The sequence below is a fragment of the Globicephala melas genome, chromosome X, assembly GCF_963455315.2.
Source record: "Globicephala melas chromosome X, mGloMel1.2, whole genome shotgun sequence".
In the NCBI taxonomy this organism is placed as follows: Eukaryota; Metazoa; Chordata; class Mammalia; order Artiodactyla; family Delphinidae; genus Globicephala; species Globicephala melas.
This window is the reverse complement of record NC_083335.1, coordinates 107,775,632-107,801,768: the sequence shown is the minus strand read 5'-3', so window position 1 is coordinate 107,801,768 and position 26,137 is coordinate 107,775,632. Positions and strand designations below refer to the sequence as shown.

At 39.8% G+C, this 26,137-nt stretch overlaps 2 protein-coding genes across 2 annotated transcripts in view; both read left to right on the top strand.

Moving 5' to 3' along the window:
- PHEX (phosphate regulating endopeptidase X-linked) overlaps positions 1 to 7,086 on the top strand; it is a 201,450-nt gene extending 194,364 nt beyond the window's left edge. The window contains exons 21-22 of the mRNA XM_030843712.2: positions 702 to 778; positions 3,790 to 7,086. Of these exons, the coding sequence (XP_030699572.1) occupies positions 702 to 778; positions 3,790 to 3,892 (180 nt within the window). The 3' untranslated portion in view covers positions 3,893 to 7,086. The remainder of the gene's footprint in view (positions 1 to 701; positions 779 to 3,789) is intronic.
- A 738-nt stretch (positions 7,087 to 7,824) lies between these two features.
- Positions 7,825 to 25,847, top strand: CBLL2 (Cbl proto-oncogene like 2). The gene is given in 5 exon segments (XM_030843799.3): positions 7,825 to 7,923; positions 25,312 to 25,390; positions 25,393 to 25,592; positions 25,595 to 25,642; positions 25,644 to 25,847. Coding segments are annotated over 5 exon segments (630 nt in total).
- The last annotated feature ends 290 nt before the right edge of the window (positions 25,848 to 26,137 follow it).

Here is a 26,137-nt window from a genome sequence, read left to right as displayed (position 1 = left end):
AAGGACCTGGGTTTTGGAGTCTTTATCTCCACATGTGCTTCCGTGGTCACCATAGGAGTAGGGAAGAAATACGAGGAAATGTGCACTGGCCCTTAATTGTAGCATCTTAAATTGTTCTTAATACTCTTAAAACTTCTGCCAGATTTTTAAAGCTTCTGCCAGGAAGTGACATATATCACTTCTGCTCACATTTCATTGGTCAGAGCAAGTCATATAGCCATGCCTAACTTCAAAGGAGATGGAGCAGTGTCCTTCTATCCAAGGCCTGAACTAGGATGAAGCAAACAAAGCACCCAGGGTGCAAAATACCTACTTCTCATGACCATATTCAATAATGGATGATTGATTCACTTTATTGATTCAAACGAATGTGGTTAAATTTGATAAGGGCTATTCCAAGCATGTTAGCTGAATGAACACATTGGTTGATTCCTGGACACATATGCAGTTCTCTTGATTTAAAGCATTTGTTTGGAAACCTCTCTTAATTTACTCAAATTCTGGAAGTATTCACAATGATAAAACTTTCTACTCTGGGAATTGGAAGAATAGATGTTACTACTGATGAAGGTGTTATCTGATCTACTAAAACTGCTTGTCATCCGTTGAGTCTAAAATTACTCTTCAGTATAATTTGGAGCAGTTAAGGCAGTAGAAAATGTGTAATTGAAACATAATTATCGGGATGTTTTCTCTTCTAGGTGAGGTGCAATTCCTACAGACCAGAAGCTGCCCGAGAACAAATCCAAGTTGGTGCTCACAGCCCCCCTCAGTTTAGGTAAATAGGCACATGGGTGACACTAGTTTTTTTTTTTTTTTGCGGTACATGGGCCTCTCATTGTTGTGGCCTCTCCCATTGCGGAGCACAGGCTCTGGATGCACAGGCTCAGTGGCCTTGGCTCACAGGCCCAGCCGCTCCGCGGCATGTGGGATCTTCCCGGACCGGGGCACGAACCCGTGTCCCCTGCATCGGCAGGCGGACTCTCAACCACTGCACCACCAGGGAAGCCCTTGTGACACTAGGTTTTAACTGCGCATCTCCATCTCCTCCCCTACCCGGCCATCCCAGGGGTCTAAAATAGGTGATCTGACCAAAGCCTGCATTGTGAACAGTGATAGCTCCATTTCCCGGCCCCCCCCAAAAAATCTGGCCAAACAGAAACTAAGCATCTTTTCTTTAATTAGTAGGAAGCTGGTTTAGTTAGCATTCTCTCACCTAAATTTCAGTAGTAGGCTTTTGTACACACCTCTAGTATCAAGAGATCTATGAGATTGTACAAGACTCCAAAGGTAATTTAGAATCCAAATCATAGCTTTAGTATTAATTCCCATTTATTATCTTCCAATTTTTGAAAGGCAGCAATCCATGGGTGCCCTGAGCACACCACAGGTGCTCGGTAAACTGGCATGTTTGATGTATCCAACTGCCTACCTTTTAGAAACATGGGCCAAAAGTCTCTTTTCTTAGATAAGGATGAGATCTTATGCTCTGTGGCTTAAAACACCTAGAGCTCTGGGTTAATTTGTGTTGTAGAATATCCTATTTAATGCCTCTTGTTCTTTCATACAGCCAACCAACAGACATGAATAAGTGCCCACTTTCTGAATAGCTCTGAACACCAAGGAGGATATATAGTGATATTTAGCTATTGTAATTCATATCTGGAGGCAAAAGCTCTATATTTTGGCTTTTAGTTTGAGTCATATTTTGAAACAATTGCTTATATATGAAGGGAAAAGAATTATGAATTACAATCTTATTTAATTGTCAGAATGTATAAAATATTAAGTAAAAATAAAATTAAGATTAATATTACTTAACCCATGCTAGGTTTCTAGCATAGTTTGAGGGAAATTTTCTATAGTAGGGGACACAGTTATAATAGTAAATGCAAGAAACCGTAATAATTTGTATTTATTTGTTCTTTACTTAGAACATATTACATCTGGATATCTTTATATTTAATGTTTAAACGAATCCATTAGCATATTGCAGGAAAGTCATCTAAAATTTCTCCTGTTTTAAAGTCTTATTCCCAAAGCCTTGCCTTAGAAATGCTTCAGAAATTGACTATAAATTACCCAATAGCATAAAAATCTAATCATTGTGTTAGAAATTCTCCCCCGCTGGGCTAAACTGTCAAGAATGCTGGCAGTCTCTAATGGACTAAAATTTGATTCCACTGACAAATGGTGCAGATGAAACCACACAGTGGATTAATTACTCAACAGATAAGTTTTTGAAAACTAATTTCCTTTTACTAACTAGTTGCCTGTAATGTTGGATTTTAGCTGATAATTTGCAGAGTATACTTACTGACTGTCAGCTAAATTCTATCCTTAACACTTTCCCAGGGTGAATCATACTATGAAACCTGCATCCCTCCCCATACATCCCAGCTAAAACACAAGAGGTTATGGGGATTCGGGGATACAGGCCATTATATTCATTCAAATGCCCATAGGGAACAAAGTCATTAGGGAAGAAACAGTCAGTGGCCGAGAATGCTGTCTCTAGTCAGCCTTTTGAACATGCAGTCGAGTAAGAAATAGATGAGGGGGGAGGTTTTTTCCTGGCTTGTTAGTGATCTCTGCGGTAACTGTAGATTTTGAGTGCAGCAGAAATCACACAATGGAAATACCACTTCCAAAAGGCAGTTAGAATCAAAGTGCTGAGTAGGAATCCGCAGTCTTTACTGCAGTCAGGGAACTTGCAAGAACACCAGATTTTGGAGCTAACTCCAGTAAAGCATTACTCATCAATAACAGCTAGACACCGTTCATTAGTTTACGGTTGCATAAACCAAATTCTAGGTAAATATGAGCCTTCAAACATAATAGGAGTTTATAAAAAGTGTTTTTGTAGATTGAAAGAGTTCTTTAAAGATAATTTAGGGACTTCCCCGGTGGTCCAGTGGCTAAGACTCTGTGCTCCCAATGCAGGGGGCCCGGGTTTGATCCCTGGTCAGGGAACTAGATCCCACATGCTGCAGCTAAGAGTTCGCGTGCGACAACTAAAGATCCCGCATGCCACAACTAAAGATCCTGCACGCAACAGTGAAGATCCCGTGTGCTGTAACTAAGACCCTGAGCAGCCAAATAAATAAAATGTTTTTTTAAAAAAGGTAATTTAAAGATAGCAACAACATGGATGAATCTTGACAGACATAATACTGAATGAAAGAAGTCAGAGGCAAAAGAGTGCATACTATGTGGTCCACTCATGTGAAGTTAAAAAACAGGCAGAACTAATCTATGGTCAGACTAGTAGTTATGCTTGGAGGTGCTACTGTTAGGGCACACAAGGGAGCCTTCTAGGTGCTGGAAATATCCCATGTCTTGATCTGGGTGGTAGTAACATGGGTGTATTCATGTGAACTAAATGAGCTTTACATTTTAAATGCGTATACTCTCTATCAGTTATATCTTCCTTAAAAAGCTAAATTAAAAAATAGTTAGAAAAGCTAAGTATTGGTAAATCTTCTAGTTTGTAGGAATTTGTGAATTTATAGGAATGTACGACCCTATATACAATTTATAGGAATTGTAGATCCTACAGTTTATAGAAATTTGAAGATATTTGGAAGATTAATAGCATTTGTCTGGTTCTAGTCTCGGCTCTGTTAATTTCTTTGGAAATTTACTTAACCATTTTGGGCTTCAGTTATCTCCCTGTAAACAGATTAAATGAATGCAACATCATATCAAGCAATATAATGATACAGTTTTATCCAGAACCTGTTGATTTGTAAGAATTAAATGACATGGACTTTGACATATCTTTTTCAGGGTCAATGGTGCAGTTAGCAACTTTGAAGAATTCCAGAAGGCTTTTAACTGTCCATCCAATTCCACGATGAACAGAGGCACGGACTCCTGCCGACTCTGGTAGCTGGACTGTTGGTTTATGCCATCCTGAGAGAGTTGTGCAGTGCTCATCACCTACTGCTTTAGGCCTGTGTTCCCCTGAGGTGGTTTATTTTTGATGCATCTTCATTACTTGGGTATTGCTTAGATCTAAACAGTATCTATTCAGAGTTGTAAGGCTTAAAAAAATGGAATGCAAAAAATCGAATCAAGTATGTTTCTATAGAAAACCAAACCAACAAAAATAAGTCCCTAGGCTGCTTTTGTTAAAATGCTGTCTGCTGAATTGTTGCTGTTGTCCATTTTAGTGTGTAAGCCACAGCTAAGTGGTCCATATCATTTTAATCTACAGCTTTGCAGGGGCCCTAAGTAGAACGTATCCAGAAGAAAATTCAGCCTATTACACTTGCAACCCTCAGTGATGTGGACATGTGCGAGGATACCTGGGAGGTCTTTCTGCACTGTGGAGCGCACTGTGAGATTTCACACATCGTCATTACATAGCGTTGATTAACTCTAAGGTAGTTAGATTAGAAATATGTTGAATTCTCATTTTACAATATTTGATGAAGTTCTTGCCTTCAGCTTTGGAGTCTGTTGGCATGAAAACGTGCCTCACAGCTTGTATCTGGTGTAGCTTATTGCCCTGTTCAAGTCAGCATGAGCAAAGCTGGCAGAAAGGCTGCTTGGTAAAGGTTTGAGTTCGTCAAATAGAAAGACAAGGTTGTATCTGTAAGTCCCAGAAGAAGCCAAAACACCTAGTCACGCAACAGTGGGGACACTAAGAAATGACATCTCCAAAATTTGATCTAGTCTGCCCAAACCTTGGAGATTATGTCATCTGCTGGATACTTCTCTTCAGTCCAGTTCCTGATTGTCTTGTTATCCTCATATATGTGCATTCTCCTGTTTCTGAAATGAGTAGGCATCGAGAAAATGATTTTCTGATTCCCCTTTAGGAATGTATGGCTTTCCTTCTCCTTTAGTGCAAAGAGACAAACCCCACACTGAGGAGGGCGCAAAGTGGCTCAGTTAAAGTTACCTCTCTTTTAAAGAACCTTTTTGAAAAATTTCTTGATTAAAGACATTTTAGAATCTGTTGATTGAATTGAAAATTACCTTCATAGTCTAAAGAAACATAATTTTTACTCTTCAAGTCTTCTTCTAAAGAGTCTGTAAGAAAGAGCAGTATTACGTTTTTGATCCTCAGAGCTCTGTCTTTTCAAGCTCTCACACTTTTCAAGTGTGTGTTCAGCGTGTGTGTAGGATAAAATTGTAATGGCCTTAAAGTGGTTACCTGGCATTTTCGGTTTCTTAAAATAGCCATCCCCCCTTCACATTATTCCTTGTACATGTGGTTCTAGGTTAAGTAGGCCAATAGGAAAATCTCGGAAGCAAAATGACAAATTCAGGCTAACCAGAGGAAGCCACTTTACATCCCTGGGATTTGTCATTTAAAAAATATATATATATATATATATAAAAGTGTGTGCCATGTCCTTTTGTAACCATGGGAACTTAAGAAGGGAGAAAAATGCAGGGGCACCATCATGAGGAAAACAATTCCACTGCGTTAGTCAGAGGAGAGTGATTTTCCCCTTGACTTCCCGCTCTCTGAATAGACAGACTCCTGAAGAGCGGCTACCTTTTCCTCCTTAACCATGGCTTAATGTGACCTTACTTTGTATTTTGAAAACAAGCAGTTACTGTGTCTTTTCTCCAGAGGAATCATTCTGATTTGGTTTAGACTTAGAAGATTCTCCTTGTTTTTTTCCTGTATCTGGACATTTAAAATCAGCTGAGATTTTTAAGGCTTACATGAATAGCATTTTCCTTCTAGATTTCTCTTTTTAAATTCCAAATAAACACATTCCTGCAGGTCAGAGAAAGTGTTTGATAAAAGCATAGAATTATGAGTTTGGAAATGGGACTCGTTCAGTCACTTAATGGTTTAGGAAAACTGGTTGGTGAACAGTTGGGGCCCTCACAGTTTCTGAATGATGTGGCTACTTTGTCCTGACTAACTTTACCTGATGTAACTCAACTATACTGAAAGCTGTAGATAGGATGGCTGTTATTACAACAAACTCACAGAAGCCCAAATCATCACTACTAACTGGAACAATATTCTAGTAGATTGAATTTCCAAATACATGCTCATGTTTAAATTTTCAGAGTACATTCTTATTGTCCCTTCTCTTCAATACAGATTAGCATAAAAGAATCAGACACTGATTAAGTGGTAGAGGGAGGAAGGTAAAATGCAACTGGAAGGGAGAGAGAAAAAGTGGGGAGAAGCTGGCCTAAGAATGTGACTCTGAAGAGAACACAGGATTTTGGCAGTCCTTGCCAAGCACATCCACTGGAGTAGGGCCATAAAGTTTTACAAAAATAATTATGCTAAATTAAAAGGAAATTAGATATTGGATCTCAGACTAGGACTGCCAGACCAAACTTCTCTGATTCATATACCAGATGCTCTGCCAGTGAACTATCGTCTGGGCAATGGAAGGAATTAGTTTTTTTGGGGAAAGTCTCCTGGATTAGTCAAGGGTCTTATGTATATAAAATGATCTTGTTTGGGCTTATCATCATTGCGCAAAGTTTCCTGAGCTTTTTACCAACCACATAGCATTGGCCTCCTATTTCCATTTTTTTTTTCCTTTTATGAGATGGACTTGGAAGTGATTACTGCAAGCTCAGGATTCGTAAATTATCCTTAAGTTTATTCAGTGCCTTTCCTCAGTGGAGCTTAAAGCACAGCACATAAATTTTATCTCATTTAGCCTTGGAGCATCAGTAAGAAGCAACTAGGAACTATGGCTTGCCACACTGGTTGTGCTTGTGCCAGAGCAGTGGAGAGGTTTGAAATTGCTTCTCAAGTATCCCAGAGTCAGGAAAGGCAGAGCCTTTGTTCTTTGGGCTGCTGACCTTTGCGTTAACCTTCATCCCGTAGATTACCCTATTTCTGAATACATTTATTCCATCAGTATTTCTGTAATCACTTAGCATTTGATAGGCTTCCTCCTTGATATTTTTAACATAATGTCTCAGTTGCATATTAAATTATGGAAGAATATATGATTATTTCAAGCAACAACATTCTCATTGCCAGTGGCAGTGCCCCACTGGTTTGAAGAAAGGTGTTCTTGGATTATGCATTTCTTATCTAAATGGTCATTGTATTTTCTTCCCCTACTTGTGAAACAATGTGAGCAATCATTTTAAGGACAATAAAAAGTTGAAGATATTGTTTCCTCTCTTTTAAAAAATAATATTGAAACCTGTTACATTGATTAACATACTCAGTTCCGTTTTAGACAATATTTGCCTAAGAAGTACACAAAGCACTGTAGAGGGCTAGGTTTCTTGGTTTAGGAAAGTGGGATTTGAATGCAGTAACTTTCTCTGTAGACAATGAGAGATTTGCGAGGTGGTCATTGTATTTTCTTCCAGAATATAAGAGATGTGGTTTATTGCTTGTGCAATAATATTCCTATTGAGGAAAAGAGAGGTTTCTGAGGAAATTATCAACCATGGTACGGCTGGTCTTGCAAAAGTAACAATGAACATTACAGTTACTGTCGAACCAAAGAATCTCTATGTGCTATCACCTTTCTTTAACAATCAAGTCGATTTATGGTCACTTATTCAGTACACAGTAACTGAGCACCATTATATTTAAATCACTGAACTAGCTGTATTTAGGCAGACCATATGCAGTCTGGTCTAACATGGGAAACAGATACGTAAACTGCTACAGTCACCCTATTTCATGACAAGTGTGATGAAATGCAAGGACATCAGGTTGTGGTTTGGTGCACAGAGAAGGAATTATTCAATTCTCCTCCGGTGGATGCTGTCGGAGTTCTCTCTGCCCAGATCCCAGCCCTTTTACCAGGCACCTAACCTCACCTTCTGTGTGCTTTTCTTCCTCATTGGCTGTAGATCTCTAGGATGGCTGCCCTCATACTACTGGAGCCTCTGTGCCCCGTGTACTTCCAGAGGACTGGAAGTGCCTGGAGTTTATATTTCCTGGCCACCTTTGGACAACGAGTGAGTGGTGCAGGACAGTGAAAGCCTGACTGCTTTGCCTGGGTCTAGACAAATCCAGAGGCATATCATAGAATTCATACTAAGTTCTCTGGGGGGCATTTTGGGATTAGTTTGGCAGTGCAAGTAGAGTCCCCTGTTGATTATTTTAAACATCTTTCTGACACTGACATGTTCTGAGATGTGGAAAAGTACTCGTTTGTAGCAGGTGTGCCATGGTGTCCATGTACAGGTGATAGACATCAGACAGACTGTGGAGCTGGTAGGTAGTAAGTGTTTGAGTATGGCCTGTTAGTGCCCCTCTTAGAGCGTCTACTCCAGTTTCTGAGCTGATCCTTGAAATAAGAATTTTTGTCTGTAGGGTAGTGGCAGAAGGAAGGATGTATAGAAATGACAGAGTTTATGAGTGATCTCTGAGGCATGGACAGGAAGGAGAGGCTTTGGGGTAATGGAGGCAAGAAGTCTAGAACCTCTCTTGCTATGGTCTGTTTGATAGACTTTATGAGGTATTCAGTGTGCCTCAGTTTTTAGATATATATCTTAGTGGACCTGATCAATATTTGAAGGAGTCTGATGTTCCCAATTAGGTTTAAGGTTTTTGCATGTCCCTCAAGTTCAGTTGCTTTCTTTGTTAATTAAGATCACACTAGATGTTGAAACAGATCATCTCAATGGTTTAACCTAATTTAAGTTAATTTATTGTTTTCATTACATACAAAATGGGTATTAATGATCAGTGAGCTTCTCTCCTACAGTTGGTGATTTAGGGACCAAGGTTCCTTCCATATTGTGATTCTGCCATTTTCAATGCTATTGAATACATGCTTACCTACAAGAAGCTGGTGGAGGGGAAGAGGTTATGGAAGATATTGAGTGGAAGGTTTGGTCTAGTCCAAGGAGTTATCTACGTCACTTCTGCTCATATTCCATTGGCTAGAGCTCAGTCATATGGCCAAACCTAACTGCAGAGGAGGCTGGGATATATAGTCTAGCTGTGTGCCCAGAAAGAAGAGGAAATGGGTTTGGCTATTACCTAGCGATACCAGCCACACCTTCTAAAGTAAAATACCGGCCAGTAACTTGGGGCTCTTCTGAATTTAGGAAATTGCTTTTGAGCACAGCACAATGAAAATTTTAAATGCCACTGGTAGCCTGGAGTTTATTCTGTAGGAGTCTTTTTAATTAACAGTTTAATTGGATAATTTAATCCCCTTTAGAATTGGAAATATGAAAATGAGATATTCCCTGTGATCTGACAATACTGTGCTTTAATAAACACACCAAAGTGAGCCCGGAAATGAGCACCACAAAAGCATTACCATAATTTGTGATCAGTGAAAGAAAACCTCATCTATAACTTTAATTATTTATAAATGGTTTAGCTGCATGTTTCATTTGAATGTATATTTTGTTTTGTTGCTTGTCTCAATTAGGAAGGTAACTGAATATAAGATTATGTGGCTATGCCATGGATTTACAATACGTTCTAAGCTTTTAAAATATATCCCATTGAGAGGGGAAATAATTTTTTTTTTTTTTTTTTTTGCGGTACGCGGGCCCCTCACTGTTGTGACCTCTCCCGTTGCGGAGCACAGGCTCTGGACACGCAGCCTCAGCGGCCATGGCTCACGGGCCCAGCCACTCCGCGGCATGTGGGATCTTCCCGGACCGGGGCACGAACCCGCGTCCCCTGAATTGGCAGGCAGACTCTCAACGACTGCACCACCAGGGAAGCCCAATAAAATATTTTTTATGAAATAACATGTGCTATGTCTTCTAGGATTTTTAGAGGATTTATATGAAAATTATGGGAATTCCCTGGCAGTCCAGTGGTTAGGACTCTGCGCTCTCACTGCTGAGGGCCTGATTTCAATCCCTGGTCGGGGAACTAAAGTCCGTCCCACAAGCCATGTGGGGCAGCCAAAAGAAAAAAAAAAGACCTTTAAAAAAAAAAAGAAAATTATTTTTACTTCTCCATTGATTAGAGATGAGAAATGCTATTCTTTATATTCATGTTTTATGCTTTCTCCACTTAAAAGAAAAATCGAGGCTCAGAGTCCAAGAAACAAAGATGAGTGTACATGTACAAGCCACAAAAGTACTGTTAGAATTAATGCTGGCTTGAGATGCCACTTTACAGAGGAAGAAGCACTAAGTGATTAAGTTAAAATCCCCAATGTAAAAGCTACCTAAAATATTAGGTATCACTTATGCTGCCAGTTAGGCTGAAATGTCTGCATATGTCCTAAGCGAAAAGAGCAGTACAGTTTACCATTTAGAACTGAACTCTATCTATTTCCAAACTGAGTTAGAATAGAAGTCAGTGGAATCTGTATACTGGTAACGGTCACATGACTCTCCAACCCCAGTGACATTTGATGAATGAAGAAAATAACCCAGAGAAAATTTATTCCAAGATTGTCCAGGCATTTATAAATGATTGTTTTTTTGCCTAAAAAATGATCACGATGAAAACAGCAAACATTTCTTGACACCTACCATGTCGTAGGCACTCCACTAGGGTCTTGCATGCCTTATAGCCAGTCCTCACAACAACCTTGCAGATACTTGTTACTGTTTCCACTTCACAGCTGTGGAATACTTGTGTGACTCGCCAAGACCACATTTGTAATTGGAGGAGCCAGGAATAAAGTCATTTTTGTCTGATTTCAAAGCCCATTCTCTAATGCTCTACTGGGCAGTTGGACCAACGTTCCAAACCTGCTTTTGACCTGTGAATTATTGAAGATTTCAGGCTGTGTTCTGTAGTCATCTGTTAGAAAAGAAGTGAAGGAGTCAGTTTACAGGTGTTTGTACCTGATGATAGTTCCATCTTGAGTCCTTCAGAAAGCTCTCCAGAAGCTGCTCTTCACTGATAATGCTGGCTACCATTTAGTAAGCATGAACCATCTGCCCGACATCCACTAGATGTTTTATGTATATTATCTAATTTAGTCATTAGGATAACTCAGACATCTATAGTTATCCCCACTTATAGGTAAGGGAACAAAGGCTTGGAGAGATGAACAACTTGCCCATGATTATTTAGCTAGCAAGCAACAGGGCCAGATTTGAATCCATTTTTATCCATGTGCTCCCTTAGGCAAACATATAGCTGTGGGGACCCCAAGTCCTAGATTTCTGGGCTGGGGTGTCTCAGTTTAGTTGGTAGACTCCCCCTCAGTTTACCTGTGTTCAGCCCTGTGATTGCCTGTGCCCTCTGTGTTCAGGTCTTCTGAAACCAGATTGTCTCCAGGTCACTTTCTCCAGAGAAAACCTTTGTGACTCTGCTTGTGGGTAGTTGAGAGCCTGTGAAAGTTAAAGACTTTAAAGCAATCACCTTGTTCGTAACCCCATCATGCCTACTGACATTCACTGTTACCTACAGCTTCCAAGGCCTGAGGCCTTCTGGTAGTCTGCAGGGCACTTCAGCTTGCTTCTAGTAGGGGGTCTATTATTTTTGCCCATGTGGCCTTTTTAATATTTTTAGTATCCTTTTTGTGAGAGGGAAAGTAGATCCATATCTGAGTAACTGGAAGTCTATGTTTTGTTTTCTAAAGGGAAAATGTACCAAAAAATTATTATTTTTAAAAGAAATGCTGCTATAGATACAGTTCTACTGAATTATTGCCTTCACCCACCAATATCTGTAACTAAAGAGTCTAAAGCTTCCTTTAAACTGCTGAATATTTGGAGGTTTCATTTTATGCAGAAGCCAATCCTATTTTTTCTTAGTTATTTTAATAAAACAAGCATGCATGAGCATTTGGTATTTTCCATTTCTCCTAAAGCCATATAACTTAGTCTTTGGAGAATTCGTTTGAGGTGAAAGGAATGTATCTCTGTCCACCTTCCAGAGTTGCCTGGGAATGTGTCTAGGAGAATGCTAGGTTGGATTTGTTACGAAAGCTCCAGAGGAAATTTTTACTTATCAACAAGGGCCAAGCACAGTCCTTGGAGATTCACATTTCAACTCTCATCTGCACACACACAACAGGCTCCGGCGCAGATTGAGTTTGAGTTAGTGCACATAGCTTGTTGGGAGGAAATCAATCAAAAGCCTTTTAAAGCATAAATGGTTCTTTAGGAACTGAAAGCTGAGTGCCTCAATTTTATTGTAAGCATTGAATAAAAACCATCTTAAAGCATTCAGCATGTTAAAACTACAAACACGAGTAATAACGAAGGTACTCCCTCACCTAGGTATGCTGGTGATATGTACGAAGTAATATTTGCTATAGAATAAGAAGAAAAATCGACTGTCATTTAAGATCTGCCTACAATACATGAGGCAGAATGCTAGCTGTCATACTGGATTTTGATTAATCCAGGACTTTGGTGACTTTAACCCCAGAGTTCACAAGCAATATCATAATAACAGAATTGTCATTCCAATGTTTTAAAACCCTTCAGTGATCTTTCCATTGCAGTTACAATAAATCCCAACAACTTACCCTGACCTAAAGGCCCTGCATAACCTGGCTCTCCACTTTTCCATTGCCGTGTCTCCGTTGCATTTTTTCCTAGTTACACAGGTCTTCTTTTTGTTTCTCCAATTTACTAAGCTTTTTCCTCTCTTCTCAGTCTCAGAGACTTTACAGCTTTGCCTGAAATAGTTTTGCGTGTCTTTCGTATAAGCCTGTTGAAGTTAGGGCCCTTTACTTTAGAGTCCGTCCCCTCACCTAGCTTACACCTCCCTAGATCTAACCACAGTTACCAGTGTTCTTTTCCCTCCCCTCCTCATCTTTCTTGGCCCCTGTTGATAAGTAAAAATTTCTTCTGGAGCATTCATGACAAATCCACCCTAGCATTCTCCTAGACGCATTCACAGGCAACTCTGGAAGGTAGACAGAGATACATTCCTTCCAACTGAATTGTCCAAAGACTAAGTTATATGGCTTTAGGAGAAATGGGAAATACCAAATGCTTACGCGTGCTTGTTTTATTAAAATAACGGAAAAAAACCTAGGATTGGCTTCTGCATAAAATAAAACTTTCCAGTATTCAGGTAGGAGTGTCCCTAGGATGTTGAGGAAGAGCAAGGAGGCTAGTGAGGCAAGGAAGAGTGCGGGACAAGGTCATGTGAGAATGCAAAGTGGCATTCCGATAGTTGACGGTCATGTAGACCATTGTAAGAATTCTTGTTTTCACTCTGTGAGATGGGAAGACATTGGAGACTTTTGAGCGGAAAAGTGACAAGATCTGCCTCCTGATTTCCAGGACGATTCTGGCTGTGTTGAGAGTAGACTGTGGGTGAACAAGGGAAGAAGTAGGAAGACCAGTCAGAGGCTGTGGCACTCATCCAGGTGAGAGATCATAGTGACTGTGTCTAGGAGAGTAGCTGGGGAGGTAATGAACGAATGCACAGTAACGACATTTAAAAAAGAAACTCTTTTATGGTCCGGAACCTTAAACTTTCCAAGTATTTCTTTTTCATTTGTCGTTTTCTATGTTGCTCCCTGGATCCATGCATGATTATATGGTATAATCTTAGAGCATTATATGATTTTGCATGATATTTTTTCATTTAATAGTATTGGCATGCATCCATGGTATTTAATAATCTTCCATTTTAATGGCAGCATAATATTCTTTAGCGTTTCTGTGACATTTTATTCAATCATTTCTTTATTGTTAGAAGTTTATTATTGATTTCATTTGTAACTATTATAAACAATACAGAGATAAGTGTCTTAATGTGTAGAGTTTTTTTCTTTCCTCTTGATTGTTTCCTTTAGAATAAATACTTGAGAGTGAATTTACTTGACCAAAGGGGGCATGTTTAAGCTTTTGAAATATACTGACATAATTGCTTTTTAGCACGGTTGTATATATGAGGGTACATACTTCATTTTACAACGGAACTGGAGCAGGAAAGGGTCCTGTCCATAAGAAAGTTATGGTATACTGGAGGAAGTAGATGTGTAAGCCAAAAACTGTAATAACAAGCATAATGAAGAACAGTATAAGAAGGTGCCACATTTAGTAAAACCTGATAAGTTCTACATGTTATTAATTTCAACTTTACTAATACTTTACATCTATTAAATATATAAAAGTGTGACTGGTTGTTTAATTTTAGTAATTAGCTTTTTGGTTTTTACTTCTCTTGATGTAAATTACTTGCACATCAATGCCTTTTGCCCTTTAAGCTATTAAGATCTTGTTTTTTTCTTTTCAATTATATGAGATTTTTATTGCTTATTATTTTTAGTCATTAATTGAAACAGAAAAGTTCTATTTCTATGCTCTGATCATTGTTTTGTACTTTTGCAACTAGTATTCTTTTTTTCAATGCTAGAAACTTTTAAAAAATTTTATTTAAAAAATTTTTTATTGGAGTATAGTTGATTTACAGTGTTGTGTTTCAGGCATACAGCAATAGTGTTCTTTTGTCAAGTAGTGGAGAAAGGGCAGAGTGCTCTACTTTACATGGTTTGCCTTGTTGGAATAAGCTTTAGACAAAGGAGTATAAAGATAGTTAATACAAATTTAGGAAGAATACTATGTTAAATGCATATCAGTTAACTGAACAAATATTTATTGAACCACTTGCTAGATATTATTCTAGGGCTTGGAATACAATGATGAATAAGAGCTCTAACTGCTAATTATTTAGTGATTTAAAAATTACTTAACAATTCATAAGGAAAAGTAGATATGTAAATAACAGTTTCAGCAGTGTAGTACATCATAGAACAGAGTTGAATGCAGGGTTCTTTGGGCATAGGACTGGATAAAAACATTTCTAGAGCTAAGCAATGAAAGAATTACAATGTCCTCAGCTGTGAAATCTAAATAATAATAAATTAATAAGGCAGACAACTCAATAGGAAATTGGTCAGATGACTTGCACTTGTTCACAGAAGAGGATATCTGAATTGCCAACAAATATATGAAAAAGTGCTTAAACTTCACTAATCATTGAAACCATAATGTGACTCATTTGTATACCCCTCCCTGCAGAATGGCTAAAATAAAAATGGATTTAGACAAACAGAACTCTCATATAATGCTGATGAGATTATAAATCGGTATGGCCACTGTAGAAAACTATTAGGCCAGAATCTTCTAAAGGTAAATATGCGTGTAACCGATGACCCAGCAATTCCACTTCTAGGTAGTAATAAGTTGCCATCTTAGTAGGTCGAAAATGGTTGAATATTGGCAATTTCATATTGTTCAACCTAATGTTTACCCAACAGAAATTCACACATATGTTAATCAGAAGACATTGTAGAAGATGTTCATAGAAGCACCAATATTTGTAGTAGTTCAAAACTGGAAACTACTGAGATGCCCATCAACAGTAGAGTAGAGTAAATACTTGAATATTAGTCTACAATAACAGTGAAACTACAGCTACATGCATATGTTTATCACAAGCATGATACTGAATGAAAGAAGCTGAATTTTATGATTCTATTTATATGAAACAAAAATATGTAAAACTAATCTGTGCTATTAGAAGTCAGGGGAATGGTTGCCCTTTCAGTGTTAGTGACTGGAAGGTCCCACAAGGGGGCTCTTGAGCTACTGGTAATATTAGGTTTCTTGATCTGGAAGCTATTTACGTTAACCATTTGTACACTTTTATATATGTATATTTCACTATAAAGTGTTTTAAATAACAGTAAAATAAATACAAGGAAGTCCATGTAAGTTCTGATTTTTTTTCCCCATAACTACTTTGATGCTTTTTGAGGGAAATAATGAATATCAGATTCTTTCCAAAATCTTTTCTCTGCTTGTTTTTTGAGTTCTTGCTTTGCTGGTACTCTTGGGCAATCCTGCAGTTGTCATAGGAATATACATAAGAGACAAGACTGGGTGTGGGGGTCTCTTGGAAGAGATGAAGCTGGACCTGAGTTTTGTAGCATCCATTGGAGACAGCCAGGGGAGCTAACAGAGAGCAGAGAGTTCCAGGCAGAAAGGCCAGGCTTCTGGAAAACAAGATGAGGGGGAAAAAACCTGTTGGGAGGGGCTGGAAATGGCTTATTAGAGCTGGAGCTTGAAGAGTGGCTGAGGAGGGGTTGGTGTTAGGCAAGATAGTTTGGCAGAGGCCAGATGGAGAAAGGCCTTGAAGGACTATGCTGCTGAGTCTGGACTTGATCCTGTAGGCGTCTGGGAGCCACTGAACAATTTAAATCAAACCATTGCCACAAATAGATTTCTGGTTAATGAAGAGTAAGCTGGTGATGGTGTGGAGAACACTCGGAGAGGGATAAGACTGAAGCCTGGGGGACCAGTTACGAGGCCACTGCAGTAATCGAAGGGAGATATGACATGCTGGTGGCATGGGATGGAGACGTAGGGATAGATATGAGAGCTCTTGAGACAGAATTGTTCTGACGGGACTTGGTAAATTGATGGGTTTGGAGTTGATATGTAGGCGTGGTGCTACATACATAAAAAGGTAAAACCTTTCATTCAGTAAATGGTGAAACACATACAGCCTTCTTCCTGTCTTTTTTCCCCCTTTAACACCTTCCTACAGTTACATAGGTCAAAGGATGTTGCCGTGACAAGGAAGAGAAAGCTTACCAGCTACTTACCATTGCTTCTTAGAATGAAGGCTCAATGAAACATGTCGTATTTTTTCAGTGGAGGATCAGGTAGGTCATCTTGTGCACTAGCACACAAACTTCTTGATTTTGCCAAATAAGCCAGTCGAAAGGGAAATGGTAATTTATCTGAGAAGCCCTGTGTTAATGCCCTTCTGGAAATAGAAAAGAAGCGGTACCTATATATATTGTCATATACTATTGTAAACAAAAAACAATTTGTGCATGTGTTTATATGATTATATAGGTACAAAAATATGTATACACATATGAATAAACGTACACATGTATATATACACACAAACATATATACACACTAGGAACTTATACAACTATGTAATACCCTTGAGATATTAGATACAGAGATTATCTAGGTATATAAAGAATAACAAAGTTTTATTTAATTTTCTCTGTCTTTTTAAGCATAATATTTGGGTGGGAGAGGATCTGGAGGCTATTTTCCTTACTTTAATTACCTCATTGCAATTCCTTCCTTTCAATTTTGGTTTTTATAAACGGGAACACTGTATTAATCCATTCTAATTAAAAACCAGTCATGCAACCCTTCAGTTAAAGAAACAATTTTTAGTCTGCCTTTGATATCATTTCGTCAGAAATTGCCTGTATGGCTTTTGGAATCATCACCACTACAGTGCTCTGGTGACCACTGGGACAACAGCTTTACTTGCTGATTTTATTCTAAAAATATCAGGAATTGGCCAAGTGCTTTTCCTCTGGAGGAAGGTTCAGAGCTCTTCCAAGGGTGCCTGACAGAGTGCAGAAATTTCTATTCCTGCAGTAAAGGAAGAGGGAGAGTTATGGAAGGGGTGGCAAGAAAAGCCCCAAGTTCACCTTCTGCTTGTCCACATAACACCTCTTCACCTTCCGGCTGCCAGAGGAGCTATGCTATTCTTAGCCATCTCCTGCAAAGGTAATTACACAAACCCCTCTGAAACCCATTTCTGTATTTGTCCAAGAAATGTTTTTATCTTCTGTAAATCCCCTGCGCTGTAACTAAGCCCTTGGTCTGCCCTTGGCTGGATGGGAGGACAGCCAGGCTTCCTTTCTCCAACAGAGAGAGCCCTTTCTGTACCTGAAGACAATTAGCTCATCATCAGGCCAACCTCCTTCCCCTTCTCCAGACTGAAAATGTTCATCTTTAGCTTTTTCTTGTCTTTCTCCTTTTTGTTATTTCTTCGATCCCTTTCCTTTTCACTATTGCCAAGCACTTTTCAGAACTGGACCTCCTGCTATGCAAAAAGCCCAGTTGACCTTGCTCTCCAATCGATGGGGAAAAGGTAGAGTTAAACAGAGTCCGGGGGAGCAACAGAGAAAGTCAAGGCAGGTGCCTCTTACCCGCAGCTGTGGAGTACAATTGAGTCATGGATCAGAAAACCCAGATGTCAGTACAAAATCAAGGCCCCCAATCCGAGGTAGCATCCTCAAAAAACAAAGCCAAGTCCAAAGGTATTGCTGATCCAAAAACCCAGGGAAAATCCAGCAGGATTGCTCAGTGAGGGGAGCAGCCTGGACGTGGGCTGGGGTAGTGAGTGGGTAGCTGCAGCCTTAAAATTCAAGTCTTAACTGTCATGGGGTGGGGAGGGGAGGATATCTCCCAAACGATTGAAGAATTGATCAGTAGTGAGTTCAGGATACTGTTCTGATTACCTTTTCAGACCAAGACAAAATTCCTCCATGTCACTAAACATAGGCCTCAGACCCTCTGGTGGACCAGGGCCAAACTTACGAGGATGTTGACGAAGCAGATGTGGTCCATGCCAAATGGTTCCTTCCTAATTGGATCATGCGATAGTCTTTTGGGCTTGAAAACTTGGAGTCATTTCCCTTTGCCTCCTCTCCATTGCCAGTTAGTCCCATTAAGTTAGTCGCCAAACTCTGGCCTTTCGGCGTCTCCCACATACTTGTTTCTTTTGGTCTCTATTTCCCACTCAGACCTGAACAACCTCAGTCCTGAACTGTGAATTGCTTCCTCATAGGACTGTCTGACTCCTGTCCCAGTTTGCCAACCTACACTATGCTCTGTTCCCTTTCTTTTATATCTTTATTTGATGATTTTGAATTGCCTCGAGGGATAAGTTTATACTCCTCAGTATTCCATCCAGACCCTTCAACATTTGGTCCTAAACGCCCTTTCCCAACTGTATCTCCCATCTCTTCCGTATGTGAGCCCTCGATTGAGTCAAGCATATTGCCCTTGAACACATCTGCTTTCCACATCTGTCTTTGTCCATGTGGTTCCCTAGTCACTGTCTTCTATGCCCATTTAAATTCTATCTTTAAGGATGCAGATCTAGTCTTAGTTCATCCAAGATCATCTTGGCCAGAAGTTCTCTACGTCCCCAGAATTCTTATAGCACTTCGTGTCCATTTCCCTCATCCAACCCTGTATGGTACCAGGCTGTTAGCTGGCCTTTCATATGTGTGTATTGACTTCCCTGTCTAGAGTTTTAAGTACTTTGATGGCAAAAGTGGGCTTTTAGTGGTAAGGATATCACTCTAAACAGCTTAGCATTGTCCTGAAGGTTGGGATTTTGCTGTGGATTCAGTGTAGTTATAGTGCTACAATGCAGTGATTCTCAGTATTTTTCAAAGGTGAGGATCACTTTGTTCCCTTTTCATTGTCAAAAAATTTTTTATCTCCCACATTGATGTCCTGATTCATTGAAATTTTTAAAAAAACAATGATCAAAGCTTTTGTGCATTTGGTGATGCTTTACAATGGAATTTTGGGTATAGTAACACCCACATGTATTTGAAAATAAGTAGTGTGGTATTTGTAAGATGTTTTTATTTATTTGGTCTATAGATGATTCTTAGTGAAAATGTGGTTTTGCTGACCCTAACAGTAAGATCGGGTCCCCTGTGTCCTGCTGCCCCATTATTTGGTTACGTCATCATTATTATCTCACAGGGCTGTTGTGAGGATTAGACGAGATACCATATATTAGGTGCATGGCACAATGCTTGGAGTTTAAGTGATCCTGATCATTCTTTCCCTTCTCCTTGTCACCGTCAGTTAATTTTGAAGGTGAGGAAGTTCTGGGACCTTCTGGGCAATTTGATTTGGATGGGACTGAGTTTGGGGGAGTGAATGTGGGGAAGGCAGTGTCTCTCAGAGGAAAGGTGAAAGAGCATTAAAGATCACCTAGAGAAGCAGTTCTTAAACATTTTACTCTCAGGACTCCCTTCCCCTCTTAAATATTATTGAGGACCTCAAAGAGCCTTTGTTTATGTGGAATATTTATTAAAATAATATTATTTAATTATTTAAAAATAATAATAAGCCATTACACACTAATATAAATTATACATTCTTATGAAAAATATATTTTCCAAAAGAAAAAAAAGTCACTGAGAAGAGTGGCATTGTTTTAAATTTTTACAAATCTCTTTAATGTCTAGTTTAATAGAAGGCAGCTGTATTCTTACATCTGCTTCTGAGTTCAATTTTTGTGATATTTGGTTTTGGTGAAATTAAAGAAGAAAATCTAGGTTCATACAGATGTATTGTTGGAAAAGGGAGGAGTATTAGAATAGCCTTTCAGATAATTGTGAATATTCTTTGAAATGAAACCAAACTCAACAAATGGTAGTTTCTTTTCTTTTTATAAATTTATTTATTTATCTTGGTTGCATTGGGTCTTCGTTGCTGTGCGCGGGCTTTCTCTAGTTGTGGCGAGCGGGGGCTACTCTTCATTGTGGTGTGCGGGCTTCTCATTGCGGTGGCTTCTCTTGTTGTGGAACACAGGCTCTAGGTGTGCGGGCTTCAGTAGTTGTAGCTTGCAGGCTCTAGAGCGCAGACACAGTAGTTGTGGCTCTCAGTAGTAGTTGCTCTGCGGCATATGGGATCTTCCCGGACCAGGGCTCGAACCCGTGTCCCCTGCATTGGCAGGAGGATTCTTAACTACTGTGCCACCAGGGAAGTCCCTACAAATGGTAGTTTCTTAAAGGTTAGTTGCAATATGGAATCTGAAACAGCCATGAAGTTTTCATACTCTGTTACACTAACATCTACTCCTGTCTTGATTTTAAATGGGTCTTTTAATTATGTATGATTTTGTAACACCAACCATTGGTCATTTGGAAAATATTGGTTCACTGAGTTATGCAGAACTTCCAAGTGTTGACACATTTCATTATACAGTTTCAAAAAATTACATTCATTATTAATTACCACTGATCTCATCAGATAAGTCTTTAGTACTGGGAAGCTGCCAGGATCGTGGCAGATACAAGATTTTCAAAATTCTAATTTTCATTCAAAAGCTTGAATTTTATAATTGGCAACAAATACTGTCAGTTGTTTTTCTTGAATTGACAGGCTAAGTCTGTTCAGTTTTGAGAAAATGTCCGCCACATACCCAAGTTTGAATAGTCATAGTTTGTCACTTGTTCTTTCACATGAAAATAATGTTCCACACAAAAAAGCCGATAGTTTACCTTCCAACTCAGATGATGACATAAATCTTTTCCTTGAGATAGCCACTGTACTTTGGTATGCCCCCAAAGTACTTCGGTGTACTTTCTTTCCATTTTGTCACACAAAATGTGAAAAAGATGTGTACTCAAGGGTTGAGATTTAATAAAGTTAATATTTTTTAGAGCTTCATCACATACATTCTTAAGTGAAACTAGCATTTTCTCTTTACTGTGTGGCAGTAAAAAATACAGTGACTACTAGGATAGTTTGATACCACTGCCTTGTTTCGTGCTAAGAAGCCAGCAGTTTTATCCCCCATTGCTTTTGCATCATCATGACAAGTGTCAAACAGTGGAAAAGCAAATAACATCTTAGTATTATTATGGAAATAGTTTTGACCTCCAGGACCCTCAGAAAGGGCCTTGGGAATCCCTAGGGGTCTGTGGACCACATTTTGAGAAACACTGCTCTAAACTTTTGCAAATGGCTGGCCCTCCCAGGATGTAAAATATAGCTACCGACACACATGGGAAAAGAGCTGAAGTCTTTTTCACACAGGGCAGTTTGCCTTACTTTTTGGAACCTGAGATGGACTTTTTATTTCTTTGCAGAACTGAAGGCATCTGGCTTGGGAACATGATCATTCTCCACTCACCTTTAAACTGCCTCAGCTCTTACTAAGTCTCTGGCAGTGATATGTTGATTATGTGAATTTAAAGCCCACAGGAGCCAAAGGAATGACAGATCAGATTCCCTTAAAGGAGAAATGAAATCCAGGAGCCCCTGCTGACCTTTGGTGTCATTCTGGTAGAATGACTGCTTCTGGGCCAGATGGCATGTGGCTTAAGCGGAGATGTCTCAACCTGTTTCCTAGCATTAATTGTGCACGTTGATACTTCTTCATTGTGCAGTCCATAATTCTTCATTGTCACCCTCATTTAGATTTTTTTGAGGTAGCCGAATTCTAACAAGACTCCATGAATCCAAGCAATTTCAAAAGGTCCAATTTCTCTTAAATCTCCAAACTCAAACCTTTTTATATCCAATCATTGTTACAGGCAGACAGACACTGAATCTCTCTTTTGTCAATCGAATTTAAGTCTAGCAACTTTTAAGAGCAGTGAGATTGAAGGACAGAGTCTCTCTGCCCTGAAGGAGGTGGCTGAATGGAAGCCCATTTAACTTTTTGTTTAAGGGCACTAAATAAGGATCAATTTGTAAAGGCAGCTTTTCTAGTGTGGCAAAGTTAGCTTCTCATATCTGATGTGGATAAATGGAGGGTCAATACCCTTTATCTTATCAACAATTTCACCAAAAAATATTTATTAAGGGCATTCAGGTCAGGCTTCTCAGCTATAAACAAGCAAATACTCCAAGCAGAGCTGTCGGAACCCACTTCTGAGGGTTGTTGCTCATTAGGTCAACTTCAGATTATTTTAGAAATAAATTCTAAGCTCAGCTTTTGAGTCCTGTTAACTTCTAGACAACCTCCACCCAGGAGCTGCTTTCGTTCATCACTTTGAAGTTGACCTAATGAGCAACAAAAGTAAATTTAGCCAACTAGGAAAGAGAGCTGGCTTTTTTTCACCCAGGGTTATGTGTAAGGACAGCATTCTGTCATATGAGAATGTCACAGTTTAGACAGAAGAACACTAGTTCCAGGGAAGAAGGGAAAATAAGATTTGGATATTTTATTTGACAGACTTTTACCCCTTTATATTTATTGTTTTTGAATTATATGCATACCACTAACCCACACCCCGACACACAACCTTCTTAAAGAGCCTGCAAACAAGTCATTGTAATTGTAAAACAGGAACATTTGCATATGCCTTCATGCTCTAAATTTTAGGTTTTACTTAGAATTTTGGTTTATTGCTTACAATAGGGGCAGAACATCCATGGCTTAGTAAATAAGAACCACTTTGACTTATTAAAATGTACTGCTTTTTTTAAAAGCCAACAAAATTTCAAATTACCTAAAATTTAAATCAACATGTAATGGGAGGCTTAGTTTGAGAGAATAAAGCGTGTTGTCTTTAGAGTTTAGGCAGGTTAGGAGACTCCAGGAGATGGGCCCATAAGAAATTTATTTGCATGAGGAATGAAGTTGCCTCCTGGGAGTGAATGAATCCTAAGAGAAGACAGCATTGCTGGAATACTGAAACATTTCCAGAACTAGGGGAGGGTGTCAGAGGTGAGTGGCATTGTATATTCAAATTTAAACTAGCTACCATGAGCTAGCACTGCCTCTGTCCTTACTAGGGGAGTAATAATTAAGAGCAAGTAAAAACTAACAGCAATTTCAGGAAAATCTCTTTAACACATTGGCAAGTGTTAATCTGAAGTGCTTTGTAGCCCATGTAATAGAGTGAAAGAAAAGAGGGCAAGGAAGTCCATTTATCTTCTTAGACTACACAGCACCTTCAATGTTTCCTTGTTTCCTTGCTGGCGCAGCACTAACTTTGGGCATTAGTGAGCACTGGTACCTTTGGTGGGTATCTGGGCATTGTTGTATTTTCACCATTGGTGTAGCCAAGAAGCAACACCCCAACAAGCCAGGGAAAAGGAAACCAACATAGTTCCCTGTCACCATGTAAAACGATAATTGAACTGGGGATAGTTTTCTGTTATGTTAAAAACTTCTGGGAATAAGCAAACTTACCTACTTGTTGCAGGAAGTACTTTTTCCTGAAAGATAACATTGTGAGCCAACCAAAAGAGTTTACTTTCGTTTCTTTTTATGGCTGTGGATGGACCTAGAGTCTGTCATACAGAGTGAAGTAAGTCAGAAAGAGAAAAACAAATACCGTATGCTAACGCATATATATGGAATCTAAGGGGAAAAAAAAAGGTCATGAAGAACCTAGGGGTAAGATGGGAATAAAGACACAGACCTACTAGAGCATGGACTTGAGGATATGGGGAGGGGCAAGGGTAAGCTGGGACAAAGTGAGAGAGTGGCATGGACATATATACACTACCAAACGTAAAATAGATAGCTAGTGGGAAGCAGCTGCATAGCACAGGGAGAGCAGCTCGGTGCTTTGTGACTACCTAGAGGGGTGGGATAGGGAGGGTGGGAGGGAGGGAGATGCAAGAGGGAAGAGATATGGGAACATATGTATATGTATAACAGATTCACTTTCTTATAAAGCAGAAACTAACACACCATTGTAAAGCAATTATACTCCAATAAAGATGTTAAAAAAAGAGTTTACTTAACAAGAATAACATATTTCCCATTAATACTCATGTCAATATTCTCAATTCCCTGTGCCTGCCAGTCTTTAGGTGTCATGTTATAAAATCTGCGTAATTCTCCTTGCAAGACCTGCCCTAAAATCACCCAGCCCAGCCCCTAATATCCTGCCATCCCTCTTCTGAGACACTATTTAGACTCTGTTAAGGTAGTATTCTCCTATGTTGCAGTAAGTCTAAAAAACCTTGATCAGTGTTTCTTGTTTAGTGTTTTCTGGGGAGACTTGACGGTCAACATAGCCAAAAGGGTGAATGTGTACACATTCAGGAGAGACCGCCCCCCGCCGTCAGGTGCAGAGGAGCCACAATTATGGGTGGGGTGGAGCCAAGTAAATACCGTTTGTTGCTATTTTTCTGGTCCAGTTTCTACTTGCGGGAAGGTGAGACCTGGGGAAATTTGGCTTAAATACCCAAAATCATTCTCTAAGCATGAACAGCAAATGTCTAGCACTGTCAGATTACCATGTTCACTACTTTTTACATGATTTTTCCTTGATAAGATACATACAGTGCTCCCTTCCTCCAAAGTTGATTTTACATTCATTATATCATGACGAAATCTTAGAGGTGTGTGTATGCCTGACTACATACATATATGTACACACACACACACACACACACACACGCACCTGAGCAATTTAAGGCAGGTTACAAAAATGCAGTGGGATAAAAATAAAGCTGCCCCAGAAGGCAGCGCTCTAATAAGCTGGGAACGTATTCTTTTGGCGGCTGCTGCGCTCCCCTTCCCCATTCCCATCAGTCTCTTTTTCCACAGTTAAAGGTCACTTTCATGGCACATAAAGAGCAGCCTTAGCAACCTCAACAGTGAAGCTCTTTCCCCCTTGTCCAAACTATGTCTGACTCCCTCACCCGAGTAGTGAGGTCGGGTAGGGAAAAGGAGAAGAAACCCCTCGGAAGTCAAAGCTACAGAGACGGGGTTGGGATCTGATCTAATCTGACCTAACTCTCGCCTCCTGGGCTCGGGGAATCTCGGGCAAGCTCGGGCAAGCTCGGGCAAGCTCGTACCGCGCATGCGGACTCTGATTTCCGCGCCCGGGTTCCTTCCTAGCCGAATAGCCAAACACGAATCCTGTTGACGCTGACTGTGGGCCACCACGCGCTCAGAGCTCTGGATCATCCGGTGGCCTTGAGGTTCGAAGACGAATTCCTTTAAAGCTCATTTCTAAGCAGGTGAGTAAAAGCAATCTGTGTCTCATATTCCAAGGACTATGAATGGGTCGCCTGCTGGTGGAAAAGAATTTGAATGTAATGGAGGAGGGCGGTATGACTGTAAAGGGGGTGAGCTATTGGGAAGAAAGAAAACATTTCCTAAATGCGTTTGGGAGGACTTTAAGATAAACATCATAGGTGAAAAGTTTGATTTACCAGTTCATTTCTGTGACAAATTTGTGATTTGCCTTTTAAAATCTATGGGCGTATAATTCCGTGCAAGTATGCTTTTTTGTTATGACTGTGCTAATTTATATGAAAGAAAAGGAGGTAAGATATGACCAGGCTGTAGTATTCCTGTGCTGCGAATTGTGGAGCATACACGAGGTTCTGTCTTCATGTGTAGCGCTGGCCAAGAGTGCAGGAAAACTTATTTGTCTCAAAGAGAGTTAGAAGCTCGTATCAACTACCACCATAAGAGAGCTAAATAACTTGTTAACTGTGCTCCGCTTAAAAAAGTTCACCCTCGGGCTTCCCTGGTGGCGCAGTGGTTGAGAGTCCGCCTGCCGATTCAGGGGGCGCGGGTTCGTGCCCCGGTCCGGGAGGATCCCGCGTGCTGCGGGGCGGCTGGGCCTGTGAGCCATGGCTGCTGAGCCTGCGCGTCTGGCGCCTGTGCTCCGCGGCGGGAGAGGCCGCGGCAGTGAGAGGCCCGCGTACCACAAAAAAAAAAAAAAAAAAAAGTTCACCCTCGTATTGCTTCACCAACAACTGAAATCCCTGA